This window comes from Dendrobates tinctorius, unplaced genomic scaffold, assembly GCF_039654945.1.
Source record: "Dendrobates tinctorius isolate UK_male_01 unplaced genomic scaffold, ASM3965494v1 ptg000138l, whole genome shotgun sequence".
In the NCBI taxonomy this organism is placed as follows: domain Eukaryota; kingdom Metazoa; phylum Chordata; class Amphibia; order Anura; family Dendrobatidae; genus Dendrobates; species Dendrobates tinctorius.
In genome coordinates this window covers 885,300-911,813 of record NW_027361806.1, presented here as the reverse complement: position 1 = coordinate 911,813, position 26,514 = coordinate 885,300, and the positions used below count along the sequence as shown (strand labels likewise).

At 47.2% G+C, this 26,514-nt stretch overlaps 1 protein-coding gene across 1 annotated transcript in view; it reads right to left on the bottom strand.

Moving 5' to 3' along the window:
* Positions 1-26,514, bottom strand: part of TRABD2B (TraB domain containing 2B) — a 339,205-nt gene that overhangs the window by 78,569 nt on the left and 234,122 nt on the right. The window contains exon 5 of the mRNA XM_073544369.1: positions 5,940-6,030. Within this exon, the coding sequence (XP_073400470.1) occupies positions 5,940-6,030 (91 nt within the window). The remainder of the gene's footprint in view (positions 1-5,939; positions 6,031-26,514) is intronic.

The following is a 26,514-nucleotide window of genomic DNA, read 5'->3' as shown; positions in this document are numbered from 1 at the left end:
ATCCTAAGCATGAGCATCCCACTTATGCGTCTGCTCATGCAAACTTTGACGCACCTTAAGGAGCAGGCGTCTGCAGCCAATGTAGATGAGGAGGAAGAGGAGGAGGGAATCCTTGATGACATTCATCCATTGTCTGCTCAGGGACCTCTCCTGGACGAGGTGGAGGAAGAAGAGGAGGAGGAGGATGATGATGGGGATGATTACTTAGGGGAGGAGGATGCATCTCGTGGGGCAAGTGAAAATGTTGGCATGGCAAGGTCTGGTACAGGGTTTGTGCGTGACTGGAGGGATGTGGATTTGCCAGAAAGTGCTCCTCCAACCAGCACTCGCAGTGCATCTTTGACACCGGGAACATTGGCCCACATGTCAGTTTATGCCTTGCGGATCCTAAAAAGGGACCCCCGCATTGCCAAAATGATGAACGATGACGACTACTGGTTGGCCAGCATCCTGGATCCACGCTATAAAGGCAAATTACAAAACATCATGCCACAGGAGAACCTTGACCTAATATTGGCTAATAAACAAGCAACTCTGGTAAATCGGTTGCTTGAGGCATTCCCAGCACACAGCAGCGGTGATGGTTCTCACACGAGCCGTACGGGCCGGGGGCAGCTTGGCAGAGGTGTTCGTGGTGCACACAGCAGAAGTGGCGTTGGAGACAGGGGTTTCATGACAATGTTGTGGACTGATTTTTCAAATACCGCTCACACAACTGGTAATACTGCATCGATGGAAAGTGACAGGAGACAGCAGTTGTCAACCATGGTTACAAACTACTTTTCCTCCCATATCGATGTTCTCCCACACAGGTCATTCCCCTTTGACTATTGGGCCGCTAAACTGGACACCTGGCCTGAATTGGCACAATATGCCTTACAGGAGCTCGCTTGCCCAGCTGCAAGTGTGCTATCGGAAAGAGTCTTCAGTGCAGCTGGATCAATCCTGACAGAAAAAAGGACCCGTCTGTCAACCCAAAATGTGGATGATCTAACCTTCATTAAAAATGAACCATGCATGGGTTTCCAAGGATTTTGTCCCACCTTCCCCTGATGACACATAGGGTGACAGAAAAATGGCTTGTTTTGGTCCACCTCTTCCTGGGACTTGACCTATTTCGCCTTTTGCATCAGCTGAATGTCCAACATCAACATATGCCACTTTCTAAAACTCCCTAACTGTGCTGCCCCCCCCCCCATGGCCGGGGTCACCACCTAGCGCACGACACCGTGCGAGTGCCGTTGCCCTGGACAGGTGGGTAGGCCGACTCTTGGGCGCGGGCACTGGCACAGGGTCCCTCATAGTGCAATCAAGTGTCTCTAACGGTGGTGGTGCACACCCGCCGTCAGACACACCGCTGTACTATGAGGGGCCCAGTGCCAGTACCGACGTCCACGAGTGGGCCCCCCTTGCTTGGGCAGGGCCCCAGCATTTGCAATCTTTACTTCTCCCTGCTCCTCCGCTGTGTAATCTGGGCCGTCAAATCCATACTGTGCCTGACACCGTCTGAGCCTGCCTCCTGAGACATATATTTTGAATGTGCACGCTATCCATACATGTTATCCGGGGATACGGTACCCTTTCTAACCTTTGTGCAATCACGTGCAATCCATACTGGGCCTAACACCGTCTGAGCCTGCCTCCTGAGACATATATTTTGAATGTGTACGCTATCCATACATGTTATCCGGGGATACGGTACCCTTTCTAACCTTTGTGCAATCACGTGCAATCCATACTGGGCCTAACACCGTCTGAGCCTGCCTCCTGAGACATATATTTTGAATGTGTACGCTATCCATACATGTTATCCGGGGATACGGTACCCTTTCTAACCTTTGTGCAATCACGTGCAATCCATACTGGGCCTAACACCGTCTGAGCCTGCCTCCTGAGACATATATTTTGAATGTGTACGCTATCCATACATGTTATCCGGGCATACGGTACCCTTTCTAACCTTTGTGCAATCACGTGCAATCCATACTGGGCCTAACACCGTCTGAGCCTGCCTTCTGAGACATATATTTTGAATGTGTACGCTATCCATACATGTTATCCGGGGATACGGTACCCTTTCTAACCTTTGTGCAATCACGTGCAATCCATACTGTGCCTGACACCGTCTGAGCCTGCCTCCTGAGACATATATTTTGAATGTGTAGGCTATCCATACATGTTATCCGGGGATACGGTACCCTTTCTAACCTTTGTGCAATCACGTGCAATCCATACTGGGCCTAACACCGTCTGAGCCTGCCTCCTGAGACATATATTTTGAATGTGTACGCTATCCATACATGTTATCCGGGGATACGGTACCCTTTCTAACCTTTGTGCAATCACGTGCAATCCATACTGGGCCTGACACCGTCTGAGCCTGCCTCCTGAGACATATATTTTGAATGTGTATGCTATCCATACATGTTATCCGGGGATACGGTACCCTTTCTAACCTTTGTGCAATCACGTGCAATCCATACTGGGCCTGACACCGTCTGAGCCTGCCTCCTGAGACATATATTTTGAATGTGTACGCTATCCATACATGTTATCCGGGGATACGGTACCCTTTCTAACCTTTGTGCAATCACGTGCAATCCATACTGGGCCTAACACCGTCTGAGCCTGCCTCCTGAGACATATATTTTGAATGTGTACGCTATCCATACATGTTATCCGGGGATACGGTACCCTTTCTAACCTTTGTGCACTCACGTGCAATCCATACTGGGCCTAACACCGTCTGAGCCTGCCTCCTGAGATATATATTTTGAATGTGTACGCTATCCATACATGTTATCCGGGGATACGGTACCCTTTCTAACCTTTGTGCAATCACGTGCAATCCATACTAGGCCTAACACCGTCTGAGCCTGCCTCCTGAGACATATATTTTGAATGTGTACGCTATCCATACATGTTATCTGGGGATACGGTACCCTTTCTAACCTTTGTGCAATCACGTGTAATCCATACTGGGCGTGAGAACGGCTGGCGAGCTGTTAAGCAAGCTACAGCACCTGTGGTTTGCACACGTACGTTTTTCATTTTTTCAGGAATGACGGTTAGGCCTAATTCCGGAACTGCAGTTGACCTGCACTTACTGGGAAATCATTGTTCGCGGGTAATAATTGTGATCAGTGATCCCCATCACTAACGTTGTTCAGCGGGTTATCTGCACCTGTAAGCGACAAACGCTGGCCTTTTCAGTGTAGTGCACATGCAGCCACGGACATGTAAGGGCATGACACACCAGTTATTGGCCAATCTCATGTTCCAGAGCCTCACGTGTCCCTCTAGTAAGCCGGACTCGGACCGCGGGGCATGACGGAGTCTCGTTCGTTAACGGAATTAAGCTTGCAATGTGTGCATCTGTTCTGTAGCTGGCATGGTTGAGGTTTCCCAGGTGGAGTCGAATTTAACCGTAGGCTCCACTCCTGGTGGTGCCCTTCTGGACATTCCTTTAAGGTTCAGCTTTGCAACCATACTGCCCACGTAAAACAAACACTTTGCCTTCATGAACGCTGTTTGGAGGGTCATGACTCGTGGGAATAACGCCGCCCAATCAGTTAACCTGCTAGAGAGATCCTTCGTTGCTCCCAAGCATGACATCACACTCCCTAGGAGGAAGGTAATGCCACTGTGGCGACCGTACTCCTGGGGGCGACACAAGTGCACTGATGCCCAGCCACTGCTCGATGAATCTGCTGGTACATTGACCCAGACCACTACATTCCCCTCGCACGCTACACGGCCTGAATCTGACCCTGATGAAACTCAGGTTACCCTTCCCATATACAGTTCCATCTTACACGGTGACAAAGAGGAAGCTGCAGATGAAAGTGCAGGTTCGGCCCACCCGCCATCAGACACACCACCGTACTATCAGGGGCCCTGTGCCAGTGCCGTCGCCAACGAGTGGGCCCCCCCTGCTTGCTCAGGATCACAGCACTTGCAAGGTTGAAATACTGTGCAGTGAGATGGAAGATGGGGACGACAAGGAGTCCAGACTAGTACAGGGATTCCCTAGCGAGGAGACTTATTTGATTGTTTTCAATGTTGGGACAGCAATTTTTGGGGAGCACTATACTCTGGAGAATGATAGATGGGGCCCACCATACACTGGAACATTCCAAAGGTGGACATCAGACACTGGAGCAGCATTTACAGGGCCCATTATACACTAGAGCATTAGAAATGGGGCCCATTATGTTTGGAGCATTATTTGGGCCCATAAGACAGTGGAGCTTCATCCATGGGGACCAACATATACTGTATCATTATGTGGAGCTCATCATATACTGTTTCAAACATTATATGGGACCAATGATTCTGTATGGAGAAATAGATGGGCCTCGTCATGAGATGTAAAAAGTGAAGTATTTTTCATTGTACTATACCGCTATTTCTCTGCCGTATCGGAGCATGATCATTGATGAGTTGTGGTATGTGTTAAAGGGGCGCTCTTTCGCCCAGGGCACATGAAAACCTGCAGCCAGCCCTCCCCCCCACAACTTTAGCCAAATAACCCCCATTTTTCAGTGCGTAACTTGTATTATGAAGTTAATTAAGGTTGACAAGCTTAAGTAAGAAGAATTGATGCTTTTGGCATTCAAATGGGCACTGTAGGTGTGTTTCCTGTCCTCCTCTCACTGCCGACTTTTATTCCCCATTGACTTACATTGGGTTTCGTGTTTCGGGACGACCCCGACTTTTCCCTATAATCGGACGATCTTGCTCGACCCGACTTTTGGAAAAGTCGGGTTTCACGAAACGAAACGCGACCCTAAAAAACCAAAAGTCGCTCAACTCTAGTGGCGGACAGGTAACATTGATTTTTTATTTTTATGTTAATAAATGGGAAAAAGAGAAGATTTGTCTGGGGGTGTTTTGTTCATTTCAAGGCCACTTCTCTGCATGTGTCTTTATTACTTTTGACTATGGGGTTAGCATTACTAACCCCTGGGTTTTATGTCAGCAGACATAAAACTATTAACATCAACCCTAAAACTATTAGCACGCTTGCCAGCACACCAGGGCAATTGGGAAGAGTCGAGGCTAAGCACAAGAATTGGTGCATCTAATGAATACGCCTTTTCTGGGGTGGCTAAGGATTGATGTTATTAGTCTGGGAGAGGGCCAATATTCATGGCCCCTTCTCAGCTTATTAAGATCAGCCTGCAGCTGTCTATTTAGCTTTTGCTGTTTATTAAAAGTAGGTTGGACTGCACATCATTTTTTTGGGGGGTCTCCCTTTTTAATAACCAGTAAAAGCAATGCAGACAGCTTTGAGCTCATATTAATAGCCTGGGAAGCTTCATGGATATTGGCCCCTTCCAAGAAAAATAACACCAGACCCCAGCTGTCTGCTTTCCCTCAGCTGGATAGTAAAAATAATGGGAACCCTACTCCACTTTTTAAATTATTTATTTATTCAATAAATACAAGTAAAGAAAACTACACATGCACTTTGCTAATTATATATCACACTGACATCTTTATTACTTTGCACAGGTGCCAGCTGGTGAAGCCTCTCATTAGCGTCACCTGCTTTTGCTGCTATTAACGAGACCAAGCGAACACTGATGAGAATAATACTCATCAGTCAATGCCTGACCGGCGGTAACATTTTCACTGCTGGTCACAGATGCTGGTTCACACGCTGTCCTCTGTATGACAGCATAGGAACTGCAGTGCTGTGACCACTGATCAGAGTCAGTGTTCTCTGTGCTGTCACACAGAAGACAGCATAAGAACCACTGGATGTTCGGGCACCCCATTCATTTGATTGGGGTCCGGGTTCAGGATCATATTCGGGTACCATTCTAGTACCCAAACCAAACTTTTTTATAAAGTTCCGCTGAACCCGATGGACCTGAATATCAATGGCTCCGAGCATCCCTAATAATAAGTTGCAAAATCCAGAATGATCTTACTGTATAAAGCTTTGTCCTGCAGGCGTATGTTCGACCTCATACCCTCCGTCTTTCAGGACATCAATGACAGTATTATTTCCCAGGAAGTGACCTAGAAACAAAACACAAATTTCATTAACATTCGATGTATGGAACTCAATAAGATTAGTTAATATAAGTAATTTTCCTAGTTTTAACAGTCCAATTTTTCAATCAAGGCCGGAAGATGGATGACACTACTGATAGAGGACAATCACACCAGCGAGATCAATGGACCGGACTGTGCTGATTACATATGGTTCGGGAGATTTATGAAAGGTATTTTTTTAGGATTTTCAGAAGAAGTTAGTGATCTGTGGTACAAAAGCAGTTAAAGGCGGTGTTTTTGTCTATATTTTGCAAAACTTGTGACAAGTTCCCTTTAAAATTGAAACTTAATCATTATTAATAATTTGGAGTTGTTGAGCGGCTTTTTCATTGCTCGAGGCTCGGAGTACATTCTTCTTATTGTCTTCCATGTAATAAAACATAAAAGGCGAAAAACTATTATTCTAATTTATAGTGACAGATGGTGAAAACTCAGGGAATGATGGGGTCAATGTGTCTCCTGCCTTGGGAATGTGCTGCGAACGTGAGAGGAACAGCTGTGGTGCACACATAGACACACTAGCACACACACACATACGCATGCATGCATACCCCAGGGTTGGAAGGGTTTCACTAATGTGCGGTCATATACACGCAGCCCCATAAAAACAACTGGTAACCCTTTCAAAACCAGGTGTCCAACCAGCCTCATTCATGAAACATCAACCACTGCATCCATAATTAATGATTATTTCATCTTGCCGTGTGACATAATCGACAGTAGGGTTTCCCAAGGTCTTAAACCACAGAGAGACCGCCATGTCTGCACTTTAATTGTCCAGTCCAGGAGCATTTACCATGCAGAACCCCATGGCTAATGCTGCTGAGACTCTTATTTATCATGTTCTCTAATTATTGTTCTTGTCTGTAGACACCATCCTAATCCCCCAACGTGCATGTTACTACATAGTGAAGTGCAGCATTGATAGATCATCTCAACACCAACTCGTAGATCTAAAGGTGTCCAAGATAAAAAAAAAAAGGTTATCTAGTTTCTAAGTAAAAAGTAATTTATTGCAGAAAATTCTATAAAGCACATTGTCAACCGGATGCTGATTCGGCACAGACGCTCCGGTGGTCCGCTAGGCCATTAATTACAATTAGCAGATCACATGATCACTGCACAGTGACGGTCACGTGCCATACCTTCCTGGTGTCATCCCAGAGCCTTAAGTCATGACACCAGTAGTATAGAGCATGACCGTTGCGGTTACCACTTGGCTGCAATGGTCACATACTTTATACTTCTTAAAATATTAACAAATACTAACAGGGCCAAATTAAATAGATGAGGGATAAAAAGAGTGAACACTTTTTTTTTTTCACAGAATTTGCTGATTTTTTTTTCTTTTTTTTTTTTCTTTAGAAATTGAGCAAAATTCTTTAAAGGGGTATTCTCAGATTTTAAAGTCATACCCTATACATGGAAAAAAAGGTATAATTTCCCAATGACCGAAAGACTGGATAGCATGGCACTAACACTAATTCCAAAAATCAGGGCATTCAAGAGTCCCATGTAAATGGAGCGGTTGTCAGTCATGCGTACAGCAGCTCCATTCATTCTTAATGGGACCTTTGGAGATTACTGAGTTCTGCACTCACGCCCCCAGAAGAAGCTGGTGGCAAAAGGCGCGTCGAGGTGAGGGGATACCGATGTGACCTCCATCAGCGAAGTCTGCATTGCCTTCCCACATCAAGGTAATGAAACAGCACAAAGCACTTTATTACTGCTGGCATTACCCTGTCTTCTCTATGGTAGGATACTGATGTCATAAACATTTTTTGTATAACCTGAGTTCTGTGCTTTCCTTTGGCACTCCCATAAGAATGAATGGAGTGGCAGTATGCATGGATCATCAACACCAGTTCTCCATAGTTCTCCATGTTCTTGGAATCGGTGAAGGTCCCCGCGATCAGATTCCCAGCGATGAGGAAGTTATACACTATCTCTGTTATGAGCGGTGGAACGCACTAAATAAAATTATAATAAAGTGCGTTCACCGCTTGAGGTCCACCGTGCGGTAGATGGTAAAACCGCTGCTAGGAGGTGGCAGAGCTATGTGGCGGTAGTGTGCACAGGGTTAAAGGCGTCACCCAAGTGCACTGTGCAGACTCTGTTACACACACAGAGCTGCTAGCTAAAGCACATGTAGTGGTAATACTGGAGCAAGCTCTATTTCACACACAGAGCAGCAAGCATAAACATATGCAATAGTAACGCTGGAGCAAGATCTGTTTCACACACAGAGCTGCAAGCCAAAACATTAATACAAAACGCTGAGTCTGTAGAAAACTCACAGAGGCACAGAGGGACAGACGTGGTATTCGGTCACAGGAGTGGCCTTAGATGACAGGACACACTCCGACTAGACCTACCGTAAGTCTGTAACAGAGACGTTGCTACTGCGAACACTCTCAGGACTGTGAAAGCAGTGCGGCGTAGATAGTCCCACAGGGAGACACCGCTGAAATGCAGGCGCGATGTCAGACGCTAAGCTGCTGGGCGCTGGAGCAATGGCGCGCTGGCGCTAATACTGGCTCTGACTCAAACACTCACACATTCGTAATAACCAAGGAATGGGGGTTTCAAATGAGTCATTCACCCGATCATGCATCCATCAACAAACATACAGCAGCAAGTATGACTATACTAGGGCATGGCGGAACAGCTATGCGCACTTTTTATAGCGTACGGGACCTGCCGGAAATCTCCAGAACTCCCAGAGGAGCCAATAGGATTCAGAGCAGGACCTGAGCACCTGACACCTGAACTCCAATAGGAGCTCATCCTGTGAGCATGCTCAGAAGCTGGTACAAAGGACTTAGCCTCTGGAGATAAATCTGAGGATCTCGATCTCTGCATAGGTATGGCAGAACACAGATTCCTAACATTACCCCCCTCCTAAGGCCCCCCCTCCCAGAGCCTTCCAACCCACAAGCCTGTGCCCAATCGTGACGTAGGGCTTAGACTCAAACGAAGGCGAGGCTGGTGTCCTGGTAGGTGACACGATAACCCGGGAACGTGGAAGGCATCGGTGGAGGCAAGATCACCAGGTTTCAAAAGGGACACCTGGGAAATGGCCGGAGCAGGAGTGGCAGTGAAACGCCGCCGTGTGTCGGCGGTCGTCGCCAAACTCTGCCTAGGAAGGCTATGCTGAGCACATAAGGTGCAAGCCTGAATGAACTTCTTGACGTACCGAGCCCTGTGCGGCCACCAATATGCACCAGCCAACAGCCTTGTGGTTTGCATATAGCCACGATGGTTGTGCGTATTGGACGCGTGTGCCCACGCGAGGACTTTAGACCTGAGATGAGGAGGGACAAAGGTCTCGTCGACCGCTTCGGAACCCGACCCTTGCGGGGCGCTAGCTTCCGGAGAAGCAGCGTGCACACGATAACAATCGCACATGGGCTTCTGAGCCGAAGGTGTATCAAAATTGGCACGAGACGCCTCCATGGGCTCTGGGGGTAAGACCTCTGGTTCAGGAAGCTCCAGAGGTAAAAAAAATTCGGGAGCTGGACAACCTCTCCGTTTGGAGTGGGCACGCTCCAAACCATGCTCAGAGAAGCGGAGATCAATGCGTGAGGAGACAGATATTAACTCCTCCAGGCTGGTGGGGATCTCTCTCGTAGAGAGAGCATCCTTCACATACTCCGCTAATCCTCTCCAAAACACTGAGATAAGGGCCTTATCGGACCACTCCAACTCAGACGCCAGTGTCTGAAAACGGACGTCGTACTGGCTGACCGAGAGGGACCCCTGGGACAGAGCGAGAAGTTCTAGCGAAGTGTCGTGTGTGACTCGCGGACCGAGAAACACCTGCCTAATAGCAGTTAGCAGGTGGGCTGCGGTCCGAATATCCAGATCACCACGCTCCCATAAAGGCGTAGCCCATTCCAGAGCCTTGCCCGACAGTAGGGATATGATAAATGCCACCTTGGCCCGTTCTGTAGGGAATTGCGCAGCCAGCAGCTCCAGCTGAATCGAGCACTGGCTGATGAAGCCAATACAAGAGGCGCCATCCCCGGAAAACTTATCGGGCAACGGGAGGCGGGTAACTGTCGGCGCAAGGGTGGACACGGACAAACGCACTACCGCGTCAGTTAAAGCGTGTACAGCAGCATCAGTAGCTTGAGCAGCTGAGAGGGACTTCTCAAGAGCGGCCACCCGGTCGCCAAGCTGCTTAATGCACTGCAGTAATTGCTGCTGTTCTGCCATGGCTAGCCAGACCCTGGCGCTAGTATAATGTTATGAGCGGTGGAACGCACTAAATAAAATTATAATAAAGTGCGTTCACCGCTCGAGGTCCACCGTGCGGTAGATGGTAAAACCGCTGCTAGGAGGTGGCAGAGCTATGTGGCGGTAGTGTGCACAGGGTTAAAGGCGTCACCCAAGTGCACTGTGCAGACTCTGTTACACACACAGAGCTGCAAGCTAAAGCACATGTAGTGGTAATACTGGAGCAAGCTCTGTTTCGCACACAGAGCTGCAAGCATAAACATATGCAATAGTAACGCTGGAGCAAGCTCTGTTTCACACACAGAGCTGCAAGCAAAAACATTAATACAAAACGCTGAATCTGTTGAAAACTCACAGAGGCACAGCGGGACAGACGTGGTATTCGGTCACAGGAGTGGCCTTAGATGACAGGACACACTCCGACTAGACCTACCGTAAGTCTGTAACAGAGACGTTGCTACTGCGAACACTCTCAGGACTGTGAAAGCAGCGCGGCGTAGATAGTGCCGCAGGGAGACACCGCTGAAATGCAGGCGCGTTGTCAGACGCTAAGCTGCTGGGCGCTGGAGCAATGACGCGCTGGCGCTAATACTGGCTCTGACTCAAACACTCACACATTCGTAATAACCAAGGAATGGGGGTTTCAAATGAGTCATTCACCAGATCATGCATCCATCAACAAACATACAGCCGCAAGTATGACTATACTAGCGCATGGCGGAACAGCCATGCGCACTTTTTATAGCGTACGGGACCTGCAGGAAATCTCCAGAACTCCCAGAGGAGCCAATAGGATTCAGAGCAGGACCTGAGCACCTGACACCTGAACTCCAATAGGAGCTCGTCCTGTGAGCATGCTCAGAAGCTGGTACAAAGGACTTAGCCTCTGGAGATAAATGTGAGGAACTGGATCTCTGCATAGGTATGGCAGAACACAGATTCCTAACAATCTCAAGGGAAGGGAAAAACTTTCAAACTAGATAATGCGCCCTGCAAACCAGATCCACCTTCTCTTGGAGACTAAGCTAAATTTTTAGCTCCTACATATGTGTTTGAGGGTCAGTTTATGCTAATACTTCAGTATCTGTATAGATGGGCTTTTCTTAGGTTTCAATGATAGAAGACCACTGGATTGTTGGGTTAGGAACAACTGAGGGCCATTTCTTTTTGGAGAGGGCTTGTTATGTGCTACTTCTTTCCCACTTATGGGTCTTCTCGCCTGTATTTAAGCAGAGCCTTTTGGTTAAGCTGAGCTAAAATAGGAGGACATTTTTCAGCAGCTAATTTCTCGATTTAGCACAGCTGTTTTGTTTATTTCTTGCTATGTTTCATTGCGTGTTCACTTTTGATTTCACATGAGGCCATCCTGGGGTTTGTGGCCAATAAGTTCCTCCTCAAATTTTATATTGAGTATTCTCCATTATACGGACACTTGGCTTCCCTATTAACCTTAATTTTTAGACTAAAAGCTCCAATTTTGCAATGTAGGAAGAAGGGCTTATATTTAGCATTCACTAATTCTTTGGTCAATTTCTCCTGTCCTCTTGACTTTGCAGTGTGCCTTCGTCTTTCGGACAATCGGTAGAGCCAAGTTTCACAATATTGAGGAACAGTGTTATCAAGCATAAAAAAAAAACCGATGGCTTTCCTGAAAAGAGCCCCTGTTGAAAAGAAACAGCTCCATAAAAGCGTTACATGTATTATCAGAGGGAGGCTTGGCAGCCTCTTAACAATCGCGTGCCAACGAAAGAATACCAGGTCACGATGAAGTCCCTTCTCATTTTCTCACGCACAGAACTGATAATAATGTAAAGTGTTGAGAGGCAATGGATCTACTTTCTGAACATTCCCCAAACAGTTTGGAATACACAGTATAAGCCAGTATATGGGACAAAATTGTAAAAAAAAAAAGTTATTACTAAATAAACATAAAGTAAAGACAAAGTGCTCCAAAAGCATATAAACAGTTAAAGAAAATACAGAGGAGTGTAAAAGTGCACCCCTGGTCAAAATTACTGTTATTGTGAACAGTGAAGCAGGTTGGAGATGAAATGATCTGTAAAAGGGCTAGTTAAAGATGACATATTTCCTTTGTATTTTAGGCAAACAAATATATATATATATATATATATATATATATATATATATATATACTGTATATATATATACACAGTATCTACAGTCATTTTTTACATTTTAAAAAATACAAAAAGGAAAGTGGGCAGAAGAAAAAGTTTGAGCACCCTTGGAGATTTATGTGCTCAGATAACTTTGCCAAAGGTTTCAGACCTTTATTAGCCTGTTATGTTTATTGCTTGTTCGCTATGATCTTTAGGAAAGGTCAGGTGATGCAAACTTCCCAGATTTATAAAAATGCAAGGATTTTTTTTTTATTATGGGATTAAAACTGTCAGGCAGGTAGTTGCTAACTACCTGCCTGTTCTTCCAGGCGCTGGTACAGATCGGTCTTTGCTCCCTCCTGCCGGCGATTCAGCTGCTCAACATTAACAGCAGCTCTACTTCTGGGCTGCTCTGTCGACAGGGTGTGACTACTGACATAATTCTGATTGTCATCCGGCTCTCCGCATTTGGGAAGCAGGGAGCCAGCTGTCAGTCAGCTTGAAAGTGACACCACATAATGCCACATCAATAGAGCAAAGCGGAAAATAAGCTGTATCTCTGGCGATGTGATGCTCTTGTGAACTGACACCTAGCTGCTAGATTCCCCAGTGCCTCATCTGATTTGTAGGTGTGAACCACACATGACCTTGTGCTGGTATATTGATCAGAAGATGCGCAAGGAATGGCAGTAGGTTGGAGGAGGTTTGTAGGGATCCAGTCCGGCGGTCACGGACTACCGATGTAGCTGCTGGACCTGAGTCCTGCAGATCAATTTGTTCCCTTCTAGTTATCACATATGTGTCGGGAAAATGTTGGGTTTTTAAGGGATAAAATGGGGATTAAATACTTGAGGCAGTCAATAAATAAGGTCGGGGTCACAAGAGAAACTTGCACAAGTCTTGCATTTCAATACCCGGCACTGCTGCCAACACTCGGGACTGAAGCGCTCAGCTACATAGAAATACATGCAGCTGAGCACTCCGGCCTGAGTGCCGACGGCAGTGCCAGGTATTGAGATGCGAGACTCATGCGCGTTTCTCACATGTGTGACCCTGGCCTAAGAGTCAGCACACGAACAAGACTGGTGAATGAAAATGTTTCTTGAAAATTATATCCCCCATTACTTGAGAATGGCATCCCCCTTTTATACACTTGGAAAATCCCTTTGGTGGTCTTTGAGGGCATCGTTAATTCAGTGCTGATGGGACATCATCTAAATCTTAAGTAGATGACATTTTTGCAGATATTTGACCAGCTGTGTGACTTTCATTCCTCCACTTAGACAGATCCCATTTGTTTTTTAAGATTTGAGACTTATCATCAATGTCCTGTGGTGCAGTGCCTCTCCTTGATCAGTAAGCAGATGGTATTATAGGAGGTCTTTTTAAATCATAAACTCGGGTTCAGAATTTGAAAAATCCCTTAATATTCCTGGAGTAATCTGTTTCATATTACGTCATTAGAATCAAATGCAATTTGATCAAAGTCTCATCTCTGCATAGACGACTGTTTACTGCATAAACCTGTACACGTATGTAAACCTATTGGCCTGGACACAAATATGATACCCTTATGTGTGCTATACTTCCCAAGAAACACATTTTGGAGCCTCAAAAGGGAATATAAATAATAAAATACACCATGAAATAAAAAATCAGTTTGAAATTTGTAATGTAACTTTGACTGCCGGCAGCTCCCCTCTGTTGGAGTCAAGGAACATGACACATACTATGTTAATATTCAGGTCAGAACGCAGTGCCGTCATAATCTCCCCTTACTACGGGCTACCAGATTTCTAGCATTTAAAGAGTAACTCTCTCATTTGGAGAACTTTATCTGACCTGTCAGAAGTTTTGTTCAGTGGGGTCTGGATTCGGAGTTGACCAATGAAATAAAGAGGCAGAAGTGCTCAGAAGCACTGCTCTCCTTGGGTTGACTGGTTTGTAGACTTTCTATGACTTCTTCAGTCTCTCTTGAGGGAATCTCTCAGCTGATTGCTTCTGTTAATTTCTATCAGAAATAAGGGGGTTTTCAGGACCCCACTGATCAAAATTTCTGGATTCTGTGTTGACCACTAAAATAAAGAGGCAGAAGTGCTCAGAAGGTCTGCTCTCTCTGGATAGACTGGATTGTGGACTTTCTATGAATCCTTCTTCAGTCTCTGTTTAGGTTAGCTCTAAGCTGATTTCAGGACCCAGACTTCACTGATCAAAACTTCTGGCAAGTCACCTTGACATTTCCAAAGTTCTGAAAACTATTTTTAGTTTTTAACTCTGTGGGGCTGAGTCATTTTCCTACAGCCGGTTTTGTGTTTCAATTCTCCTCTATAATTTGCCTGAAGGCTGTCCCAGGGAATGCGGGAGGGCTGTCCACTAGGAGAACCACACAAGGTTTAAGAATATAGTTTGCACTACACAGGGCATGAGGTAGTTAACAGTGTTGGGATTAGCCCATGGTCTGGGAGGGGATAGATGAATTTTTATAAGAAAAGGTTTCCTGGTTAAAGGAGTTCAGAAAGGTAAAATCGAGTCAGGTGTAAAAGAGTAGACGCAAAGCTAAACATCTCAGTTTTAACAGGTGAAAAGCGAGGCAGGTGCAACAGAGCCAAATAGGTGATGTCAGTCCAGGTTTCCTCACAGCATGCAGACACATCCAAAGTTTTGTCTGGACAGTCTTGGGCTTGATGTCCAGAAGGGGTATTGAGTGCCAAATTCCCGTTCCCCTGTGAGGGAAATGTCGGCCGGGTCGCAGAGAAAGGGAAGGATGGTGGTCCTCACGGAAGCTGTTATGCCAGAAGGAGGGTCCCTAGGATCAGCAAAAACAGTTGGACTAGGGACAAGTCTGGCAGAAAGGAGACAAAGCGAACATCACTAAAATAGGACTCTGTCTTATTCTGTATGCTGCAGACGAGTGTATCCGAATTGCACAGTAAAACTGAACCTGTTAATCTGGACCCTAGGTCTCCTGTCTTGTCTGAAGCTACAGCCGGACCCGATCCCATGGATGGGGAGGTAGAAAAAACTCCTGAAGGAACAGTGAGTAAGGAACAAACTCCACCGCACCACACACAAATGTCAGACTACTGTTTAGAAGAGGGGTCCATCCCACAGCGAACCGGCCATGTACCACCCTTCATCCATGTCTCAACCCTCTCCTATGACTTCTGCCTCTGCTGCTGTGGTGCCGTTCTTGCTCTGCCAAAAGCATTGGTGGGTACCAAAATCCAACCAGACTGTGTACAACCGCATGGTACTGATTATCTGTTGCAATCAGCTTTCCACTGTAAGCCTTGGGCAGCGCCACACCCTATTTAGTGGCCTCTAATGAAAGTTCTTACAACTGGTCCAACCATTTTTTTTTCCTTAGCTGAGATATGCACTGCAAAACTAGAACAATGAGGTGGAAACACATGCTAGAACTTAGATACAAAAATAGACCTTTAACCTTTGTAAGGTCTAACATTTAACCTTTAAGGGGTTGTTCGGGACTTTAACATTGAAAGCCTATCCTTAGGATAGGTCATCAATGTCTAATGCAACACAATGAAACCCCCACAGATCACACATTGATAACCTATCCCAAGGATAGGCCATCAATATTAATATCACAAACAACCCCTTTACGGATAAAGCCTATGTAGGAAAAAAGGTGTTGATTTTTCTAGTTTATGCCCAACTATTTTTTTGAAAAAATACATTCACATTGAATAGATATTGTAAATGTACAGGAATGATGCATCATTAAGTAGAGGTCCACAAAATCCTGCCTAATAATAACTCAATATTATTCCGTTGTGTCTGCTCCAACCTCAACATACTGCCGAAATCCTCCGCATTCTTATGTAAATATTAGTGCAAAGGAAAGTAAGGAACCGGTAAATGGTCTGCTGCATACACAAGATTTTCCTATAAGCGCTCTTCTACGTTTCAGTATCCTCAGCTATTAAAACAAGCTTTTTGTAAAACACAGTTTACATAAGGATTTGGTTCCTACACTTAAGGAATGGTAGACTCGGCAAAATGTGGACTGTTCACGTTACTCTGAAAAAAGTTAACGTACATTTTACATTTATAGTAATTTCTTTTGATAAATTAAACCCAACACAGACATGTAAATCGAAATAGGGCAACGTAGGGTAAACCAAATATTTTTCAAGAAAAATTGTTCCGATTTTTGCATTGAATTGACTTAGGTGGACATGTGGGATGGACGGCTAATGGGTTTCTGGATACCTAAAATATTTAGGAATGTCTACCATTAGGATAAGAACTTTCGAATGCCCTGATAATTTCGAATTAGATGGTACCAAATTGCCATTCAGTTACATGTGCACGTAAGGAGGACTCGCAGAAGTGGGTTGTATTTCTTCTATTGGCATATATGGAGTCACAGAATGAGCAGCGGCTAAGCTTTCAGTGAAGGGGTATTTACTGTACTTCATTGCTAAGCTTTAAAGAGGACCTTTCACCAAATTTTACATGTTGAACTGGACACACGATGTAACAGTGGCTGCAGTGCGGAATAAGACGTTTTTTGTTTTCTTTCATTATTTCGCCTCTCCATTGCAAAGGTATTAGCGATCGAAGCATATTGGAATTAATGAGTTTAGCTAAAGGGGTGGTCAAAAACTAAATTTTATATTACTTCTAGTGTTGAGCGATACCTTCCAATATCGGGAAATATCGGATCGGATTGGATCGGACCGATACCCCAAAAATATCGGATATCGCCGATTCCGATACCGGAAACCAATGCAAGTCAATGGGACACAAATATCAGAATGAAAATAAACCCTTACTTTCCTTGTAGGTTAATTCTACATGAAGGAAAACAACTAAGAATAATGTAGAATGTATTGGGGGAGGTGGAGGAGACATTAAAGGCATAGAGGTTTAGTCCAATCAAATGGAATAGCAGGAATTATTTTTTTTTAAGACGTTCGGAGTTACCAAGATATTGACTATGTTAAGCTTTTTTATATTTTGTCAGATATTTATGTTTCACTACTTTCATGTGTGGCGCCCCCAGGGGTATGGTCGCCACAGTGGCTTTGCCTTCCTCCAGGGGAGGGTAATGCCAGGTTTGGAGGCAATGATGGGTCTCTCTCGCAGTCAATCTATGCATGCAACACAGTTCCACTCCAGGCCAGCAGGGGGAACTCTGAACCGGGATTAAGGGGAGGAGTGCTCTCTGAGGGCCAAGAGGAAGTGGTGGTTAGTTAGTTAGTCTGTGGAGGGTGAAGTGTGCAGATGTGTGGAAGGAGCGCTGAGATAGAGCGGAGAGGACGAGCTCATCTCTGGATAGAGTGCATGAACTGGAGCCTGGTCTCCACGGTTGTACGGATACTAACGGTCCTGCAACAGACACCAGGGGAGTAGGAGGCTGTAAATGCCCTACTCCCATCTAAGACTTGAGGGCACAACAGCAGCTTGGATAGTGAGCCGGGACTCAGGAGAGAGGAGTCCCCGAGAGAGGCTACAGCTGTCTGCCATGCAAGTGAGGTTCTTGAGAACATCTGTCTGGAGGGACTCCAGTGTAACTCAGTACTGGGAGTACTTCATTCGAATAAGTGCTAGTAAGGAGACTGCACAACCCATCTGCTGAGAGAGAATCCCTGAATTGCTTCCAGGCTAGCCTGCTCCAATACCATCTGTAATCAGGATCCTGGACTGCAGTTACCAAGTAAAGGTACAGAAATTGCACCCCGCTGTGTCTTGTCTGCTTCCTACCTTTCCGGCACCGCTACATCCCCGTGCCGACCACATCTACTCTGCCCTGGGACTATAGCTTCACCTGTGGGGAGCTTTTACATCTTTGCTGCACCATACCATCAGTCCCAGCGGATCTGCATGCAGCGTCGGCTTAACATCTCCCTTGCCGAGCACCACAGGTGGCGTCACGAACTATTCATCTAACTACATTCCACCATTCACATCTTCCTATTACTTGGGCGCCCAGGGCCACGGTCCGGGTCACCGCTGTGACACATCCCACTGATACCGGCCCGGTACCGAGTACCCCACAGCCCTGGGAGGGCGATCCACATGCTCTTCACCTTCTTTTTTACTTTTCCCACACTTTCTCCTTCATCATGCTCTTCAGGGTCATATTCTTGGACTTCTTCGGGGTGGTCTTCAGGGCTGTCGCCTCCAGCGTCGTCGTTTTCGGGTTCGTCGTCTTCTTCGGGGTGGTCTTCAGGGTTGTCGTCTCCAGGGTTGTCGTTTTCGGGGTCGTCGTCTTCTTCGGAGTGGTCTTCAGGGTCATCGTCTTTAGGGTCATCGTCAGGGAGATTCAGAGTGATTACCAAAAACTATTTCAAAAAGCTTGAACTTGGAAATGTAGCAGAAGGTACAAGGAGGCTGAGGAACTGCTGAGAACCAGCTGACGGTACTGGAATCTGGATGGGTGGCCGAAGGTACAAGAGCCAATGGAACTACCGAGGACCAGCTGATGGTACTGGAACCCGGTTACTAAGCAGCAGGTACCTGTGCCAGAAAGCACTACCAAGGACCAGCAGACGTTGGTGGAACTCGGATACCGAGAAGGAGGCACCTAAACCAAAGGCTCTGCCTGAAATCAGCTGACGTTACTGGAACCCAGGGGGACATATTCAAGATTGACTTCCAAAGAACCAGCTAATGGTACTGGAACTCAGATAGGCAGCAGAAGGTACACATGAAAAAAAAGTTGCAAGGCCGCGAGCCGGCCGGAGTTACCGAAACCCACAGTCCTACAGGGGGAGCTTGTCCTATTGGCACTACGAAACCAGCCTTCATTGCCAGATCCCGCAGCCCACATAGGAAGCACCTAAACTGCAGGCACCATAGAGTCGGCTAACCCGACCGGAACACGACAGGACAACGTATTGGAGGCAAAGTGACGTTGACACTAGAGTTGAGCGACTTTTGGTTTTTTAGGGTCGCGTTTTGTTTCGTGAAACCCGACTTTTCCAAAAGTCGGGTTGAGCAAGATCGTCCGATTATAGGGAAAAGTCGGGGTCGTCCCGAAACACGAAACCCAATGTAAGTCAATGGGGAATAAAAGTCGGCAGTGAGAGGAGGACAGGAAACACACCTACAGTGCCCATTTGAATGCCAAAAGCATCAATTCTTCTTACTTAAGCTTGTCAACCTTAATTAACTTCATAATACAAGTTACGCACTGAAAAATGGGGGTTATTTGGCTAAAGTTGTGGGGGGGGAGGGCTGGCTGCAGGTTTTCATGTGCCCTGGGCGAAAGAGCGCCCCTTTAACACACACCATAACTCATCATGCTCCGATACGGCAGAGAAATAGCAGTATAGTACAATGAAAAATACCTCACTTTTTACATCTCATGACGAGGCCCATCTATTTCTCCATACAGAATCATTGGTCCCATATAATGTTTGAAACAGTATATGATGAGCTCCACATAATGCTACAGTATATGTTGGTCCCCATGGATGAAGCTCCACTGTCTTATGGGCCCAAATAATGCTCCAAACATAATGGGCCCCATTTCTAATGCTCTAGTGTATAATGGGCCCTGTAAATGCTGCTCCAGTGTCTGATGTCCACCTTTGGAATGTTCCAGTGTATGGTGGGCCCCATCTATCATTCTCCAGAGTATAGTGCTCCCCAAAAATTGCTGTCCCAACATTGAAAACAATCAAATAAGTCTCCTCGCTAGGGAATCCCTGGACTAGTCTGGACTCCTCGTCGTCCCCATCTTCCATCTCACTGCACAGTATTTCAACCTTGCAAGTGCTGTGATCCTGAGCAAGCAGGGGGGGCCCACTCGTTGGCGACGGCACTGGCACAGGGCCCCTGATAGTACGGTGGTGTGTCTGATGGCGGGTGGGCCGAACCTGCACTTTCATCTGCAGCTTCCTCTTTGTCACCGTGTAAGATGGAACTGTATATGGGAAGGGTAACCTGAGTTTCATCAGGGTCAGATTCAGGCCGTGTAGCGTGAGAGGGGAATGTAGTGGTCTGGGTCAATGCACCAGCAGATTCATCGAGCAGTCGCTGGGCATCAGTGCACTTGTTTCGCCCCCAGGAGTACGGTCGCCACAGTGGCATTACCTTCCTCCTAGGGAGTGTGATGTCATGCTTGGGAGCAACGAAGGATCTCTCTAGCAGGTTAACTGATTGGGCGGCGTTATTCCCACGAGTCATGACCCTCCAAACAGCGTTCATGAAGGCAAAGTGTTTGTTTTACGTGGGCAGTATGGTTGCAAAGCTGAACCTTAAAGGAATGTCCAGAAGGGCACCACCAGGAGTGGAGCCTACGGTTAAATTCGACTCCACCTGGGAAACCTCAACCATGCCAGCTACAGAACAGATGCACACATTGCAAGCTTAATTCCGTTAACGAACGAGACTCCGTCATGCCCCGCGGTCCGAGTCCGGCTTACTAGAGGGACACGTGAGGCTCTGGAACATGAGATTGGCCAATAACTGGTGTGTCATGCCCTTACATGTCCGTGGCTGCATGTGCGCTACACTGAAAAGGCCAGTGTTTGTCGCTTACAGGTGCAGATAACCCGCTGAACAACGTTAGTGATGGGGATCACTGAGTGATTACAATTATTACCCGCGAACAATGATTTCCCAGTAAGTGCAGGTCAACTGCAGTTCCGGAATTAGGCCTAACCGTCATTCCTGAAAAAATGAAAAACTTGTGTGTGCAAACCACAGGTGCTGTAGCTTGCCAGCCGTTCTCACGCCCAGTATGGAATACACGTGATTGCACAAAGGTTAGAAAGGGTACCGTATCCCCAGATAACATGTATGGATAGCGTACACATTCAAAATATATGTCTCAGGAGGCAGGCTCAGACGGTGTTAGGCCCAGTATGGATTGCACGTGATTGCACAAAGGTTAGAAAGGGTACCGTATCCCCGGATAACATGTATGGATAGCGTACACATTCAAAATATATGTCTCAGGAGGCAGGCTCAGACGGTGTCAGGCCCAGTATGGATTGCACGTGATTGCACAAAGGTTAGAAAGGGTACCGTATCCCCGGATAACATGTATGGATAGCGTACACATTCAAAATATATGTCTCAGGAGGCAGGCTCAGACGGTGTCAGGCCCAGTATGGATTGCACGTGATTGCACAAAGGTTAGAAAGGGTACCGTATCCCCGGATAACATGTATGGATAGCGTACACATTCAAAATATATGTCTCAGGAGGCAGGCTCAGACGGTGTCAGGCCCAGTATGGATTGCACGTGATTGCACAAAGGTTAGAAAGGGTCCCGTCCCCGGATAACATGTATGGATAGCGTACACATTCAAAATATATGTCTCAGGAGGCAGGCTCAGACGGTGTCAGGCCCAGTATGGATTGCACGTGATTGCACAAAGGTTAGAAAGGGTACCGTATCCCCGGATAACATGTAAGGATAGCGTACACATTCAAAATATATGTCTCAGGAGGCAGGCTCAGACGGTGTCAGGCCCAGTATGGATTGCACGTGATTGCACAAAGGTTAGAAAGGGTACCGTATCCCCGGATAACATGTATGGATAGCGTACACATTCAAAATATATGTCTCAGGAGGCAGGCTCAGACGGTGTCAGGCCCAGTATGGATTGCACGTGATTGCACAAAGGTTAGAAAGGGTACCGTATCCCCGGATAACATGTATGGATAGCGTACACATTCAAAATATATGTCTCAGGAGGCAGGCTCAGACGGTGTCAGGCCCAGTATGGATTGCACGTGATTGCACAAAGGTTAGAAAGGGTACCGTATCCCCGGATAACATGTATGGATAGCGTACACAATCAAAATATATGTCTCAGGAGGCAGGCTCAGACGGTGTCAGGCCCAGTATGGATTGCACGTGATTGCACAAAGGTTAGAAAGGGTACCGTATCCCCGGATAACATGTGTGGATAGCGTACACATTCAAAATATATGTCTCAGGAGGCAGGCTCAGACGGTGTCAGGCCCAGTATGGATTGCACGTGATTGCACAAAGGTTAGAAAGGGTACCGTATCCCCGGATAACATGTATGGATAGCGTACACATTCAAAATATATGTCTCAGGAGGCAGGCTCAGACGGTGTCAGGCCCAGTATGGATTGCACGTGATTGCACAAAGGTTAGAAAGGGTACCGTATCCCCGGAAAACATGTATGGATAGCGTAAACATTCAAAATATATGTCTCAGGAGACAGGCTCAGACGGTGTCAGGCCCAGTATGGATTGCACGTGATTGCACAAAGGTTAGAAAGGGTACCGTATCCCCGGATAACATGTATGGATAGCGTACACATTCAAAATATATGTCTCAGGAGGCAGGCTCAGACGGTGTCAGGCCCAGTATGGATTGCACGTGATTGCACAAAGGTTAGAAAGGGTACCGTATCCCTGGATAACATGTATGGATAGCGTACACATTCAAAATATATGTCTCAGGAGGCAGGCTCAGACGGTGTCAGGCCCAGTATGGATTGCACGTGATTGCACAAAGGTTAGAAAGGGAACCGTATCCCCGGATAACATGTATGGATAGCGTACACATTCAAAATATATGTCTCAGGAGGCAGGCTCAGACGGTGTCAGGCCCAGTATGGATTGCACGTGATTGCACAAAGGTTAGAAAGGGTACCGTATCCCCGGAAAACATGTATGGATAGCGTACACATTCAAAATATATGTCTCAGGAGGCAGGCTCAGACGGTGTCAGGCCCAGTATGGATTGCACGTGATTGCACAAAGGTTAGAAAGGGTACCGTATCCCCGGATAACATGTATGGATAGCGTACACATTCAAAATATATGTCTCAGGAGGCAGGCTCAGACGGTGTCAGGCACAGTATGGATTTGACGGCCCAGATTACACAGCGGAGGAGCAGGGAGAAGTAAAGATTGCAAATGCTGGGGCCCTGCCCAAGCAAGGGGGGCCCACTCGTGGGCGTCGGTACTGGCACTGGGCCCCTCATAGTACAGCGGTGTGTCTGACGGCGGGTGTGCACCACCACCGTCAGAGACACTTGATTGCACTATGAGGGACCCTGTGCCAGTGCCCGCGCCCAAGAGTCGGCCTACCCACCTGTCCAGGGCAACGGCACTCGCACGGTGTCGTGCGCTAGGTGGTGACCCCGGCCATGGGGGGGGAGGCAGCACAGTTAGGGAGTTTTAGAAAGTGGCATATGTTGATGTTGGACATTCAGCTGATGCAAAAGGCGAAATAGGTGAAGTCCCAGGAAGAGGTGGACCAAAGCAAGCCATTTTTCTGTCACCCTATGTGTCATCAGGGGAAGGTGGGACAAAATCCTTGGAAACCCATGCATGGTTCATTTTAATGAAGGTTAGATCATCCACATTTTGGGTTGACAGACGGGTCCTTTTTTCTGTCAGGATTGATCCAGCTGCACTGAAGACTCTTTCCGATAGCACACTTGCAGATGGGCAAGCGAGCTCCTGTAAGGCATATTGTGCCAATTCAGGCCAGGTGTCCAGTTTAGCGGCCCAATAGTCAAAGGGGAATGACCTGTGTGGGAGAACGTCGATATGGGAGGAAAAGTAGTTTGTAACCATGGTTGACAACTGCTGTCTCCTGTCACTTTCCATCGATGCAGTATTACCAGTTGTGTGAGCGGTATTTGAAAAATCAGTCCACAACATTGTCATGAAACCCCTGTCTCCAACGCCACTTCTGCTGTGTGCACCACGAACACCTCTGCCAAGCTGCCCCGGCCCGTACGGCTCGTGTGAGAACCATCACCGCTGCTGTGTGCTGGGAATGCCTCAAGCAACCGATTTACCAGAGTTGCTTGTTTATTAGCCAATATTAGGTCAAGGTTCTCCTGTGGCATGATGTTTTGTAATTTGCCTTTATAGCGTGGATCCAGGATGCTGGCCAACCAGTAGTCGTCATCGTTCATCATTTTGCCAATGCGGGGGTCCCTTTTTAGGATCCGCAAGGCATAATCTGACATGTGAGCCAATGTTCCCGGTGTCAATGATGCACTGCGAGTGCTGGTTGGAGGAGCACTTTCTGGCAAATCCACATCCCTCCAGTCACGCACAAACCCTGTACCAGACCTTGCCACGCCAACATTTTCACTTGCCCCACGAGATGCATCCTCCTCCCCTAAGTAATCATCCCCATCATCATCCTCCTCCTCCTCTTCTTCCTCCACCTCGTCCAGGAGAGGTCCCTGAGCAGACAATGGCTGAATGTCATCAAGGATTCCCTCCTCCTCTTCCTCCTCATCAACATTGGCTGCAGACGCCTGCTCCTTAAGGTGCGTCAAAGTTTGCATGAGCAGACGCATAAGTGGGATGCTCATGCTTAGGATGGCGTCGTCTGCGCTTACCAGCCGTGTGCATTCCTCAAAACACTGAAGGACTTTACAGAGGTCTTTCAGCTTCGACCACTGCACACCTGTCAACTCCATGTCTGCTCTCAAAGTGCCTGGCCGTGTATCCTCCCACAAATGCATTATGGCCTCCTCTGCTCGCACAGCCGCTCCACCATGTGCAGGGTGGAGTTCCACCTTGTTGCAATGTCGATAATGAGGCGGTGGTTGGGAAGGTGGAGCAATCGCTGCAGCTTCTGCATACGAACGGAGTGTACAGGCGACCGGCGGATGTGCGCGCACAGTCTTCGCACCTTCTGGAGCAGGGCTGTTAACTCCGGATAATTTTTGAGGAAGCACTGCACCACCAGGTTCAAGGTGTGAGCCAAGCAAGGTATGTGGCTGAGTTTTGAAAGGGCTATGGCTGCCACAAAATTACGGCCGTTATCACTAACTACCTTGCCTGCCTCAAGATGTACACTGCCCAGCCATGACTCAGTTTGTCGCTTCAAGTACTCGGCCAGCACCTCGGCGGTATGTCTGTCGCCCAAACACATCATCTGCAACACAGCCTGCTGACGCTTTCCACTAGCTGCTCGATAGGGGGACACATCGTGTGCAACAGTGGCAGCTGCAGATGGAGTGCTCGTACGACTGCGCTCTGTGGACGAGCTTTCGCTTCTGGAGGAGGAGGAGGAGGAGGAGGGTGGAACGCCTACAGCCAACTGTTTCCTATACCGTGGGCTAGGCAGCACTGTCCCACCACCGCTGTCCCCTGTGGACCCTGCATCCACCACATTAACCCAGTGCGCAGTGATGGACACGTAACGGCCCTGGCCATGCCGACTGGACCATGCATCAGTTGTCAGGTGCACCTTTCCGCTCACTGACTGCTTGAGTGCATGGACAATGCGGTCTTTCACATGATGGTGGAGGGCTGGGATGGCTTTGCGAGAGAAGAAGTGGCGACTGGGTAGGTTATAGCGTGGTACTGCATAGGCCATGAGTTCGCGGAAAGCTGTGCTTTCCACCAACCGAAAGGGCATCATCTCAAACGAGATTAGTTTGGCAATGTGGGCGTTCAACCCCAGTGTACGCGGATGAGAGACTGAGTACTTTCTTGACCTACTCATAGTGTCTGGGAGGGTGAGCTGGACTTGAGAGCTGCATATGGTGGAAGTAGCGGTGGACAGGGCGGACTGAGAGAGGGTTGATGATGGTGATGGAGTTGGTGTTCTTTCTGATGGCCTAGAATCAGTCTTTCGTTGATATAACAGTGGGATTCCCTGACTGCTGTGGCCTTGCAACGACACCTCAACATTTGCTGCTGTGCTAACCGGTGGGCTTACAGTGGGGGAAACAATGTAGCGTTGCTGACTACCTTCGTTGTGATCAGTTGCACATGTGGCACTTGAGGTTTGGTGTTGTTTCCACGCTTGCAAGTGCATGCTGGTTAAATGTCTAAGCATGCAACTGGTATTCAAATTTTTCAGATTTTTCCCTCGGCTAAAGGTCTTTGCGCACTTCTTACAGATAACCTTGGCCTGATCATGAGGATTTTGTTCAAAAAAGTGCCACACTGCACTCTTCCTACTTTGGCAGACATTTTGCGGCCTAGCACGCTGTGATCTTTTGACCCTCTGGACAAGCTGTCCAGCAACTATTTTGATGTTTGGAACCTGTCTTTGGAGTGCTCCGGGCCTGCCAGATAACAGCTGTTGCGATGTCGATGTCTGCTGTGGATGCTCCTCATCTGAGCTATTGGAAGCAGCACCCTCTT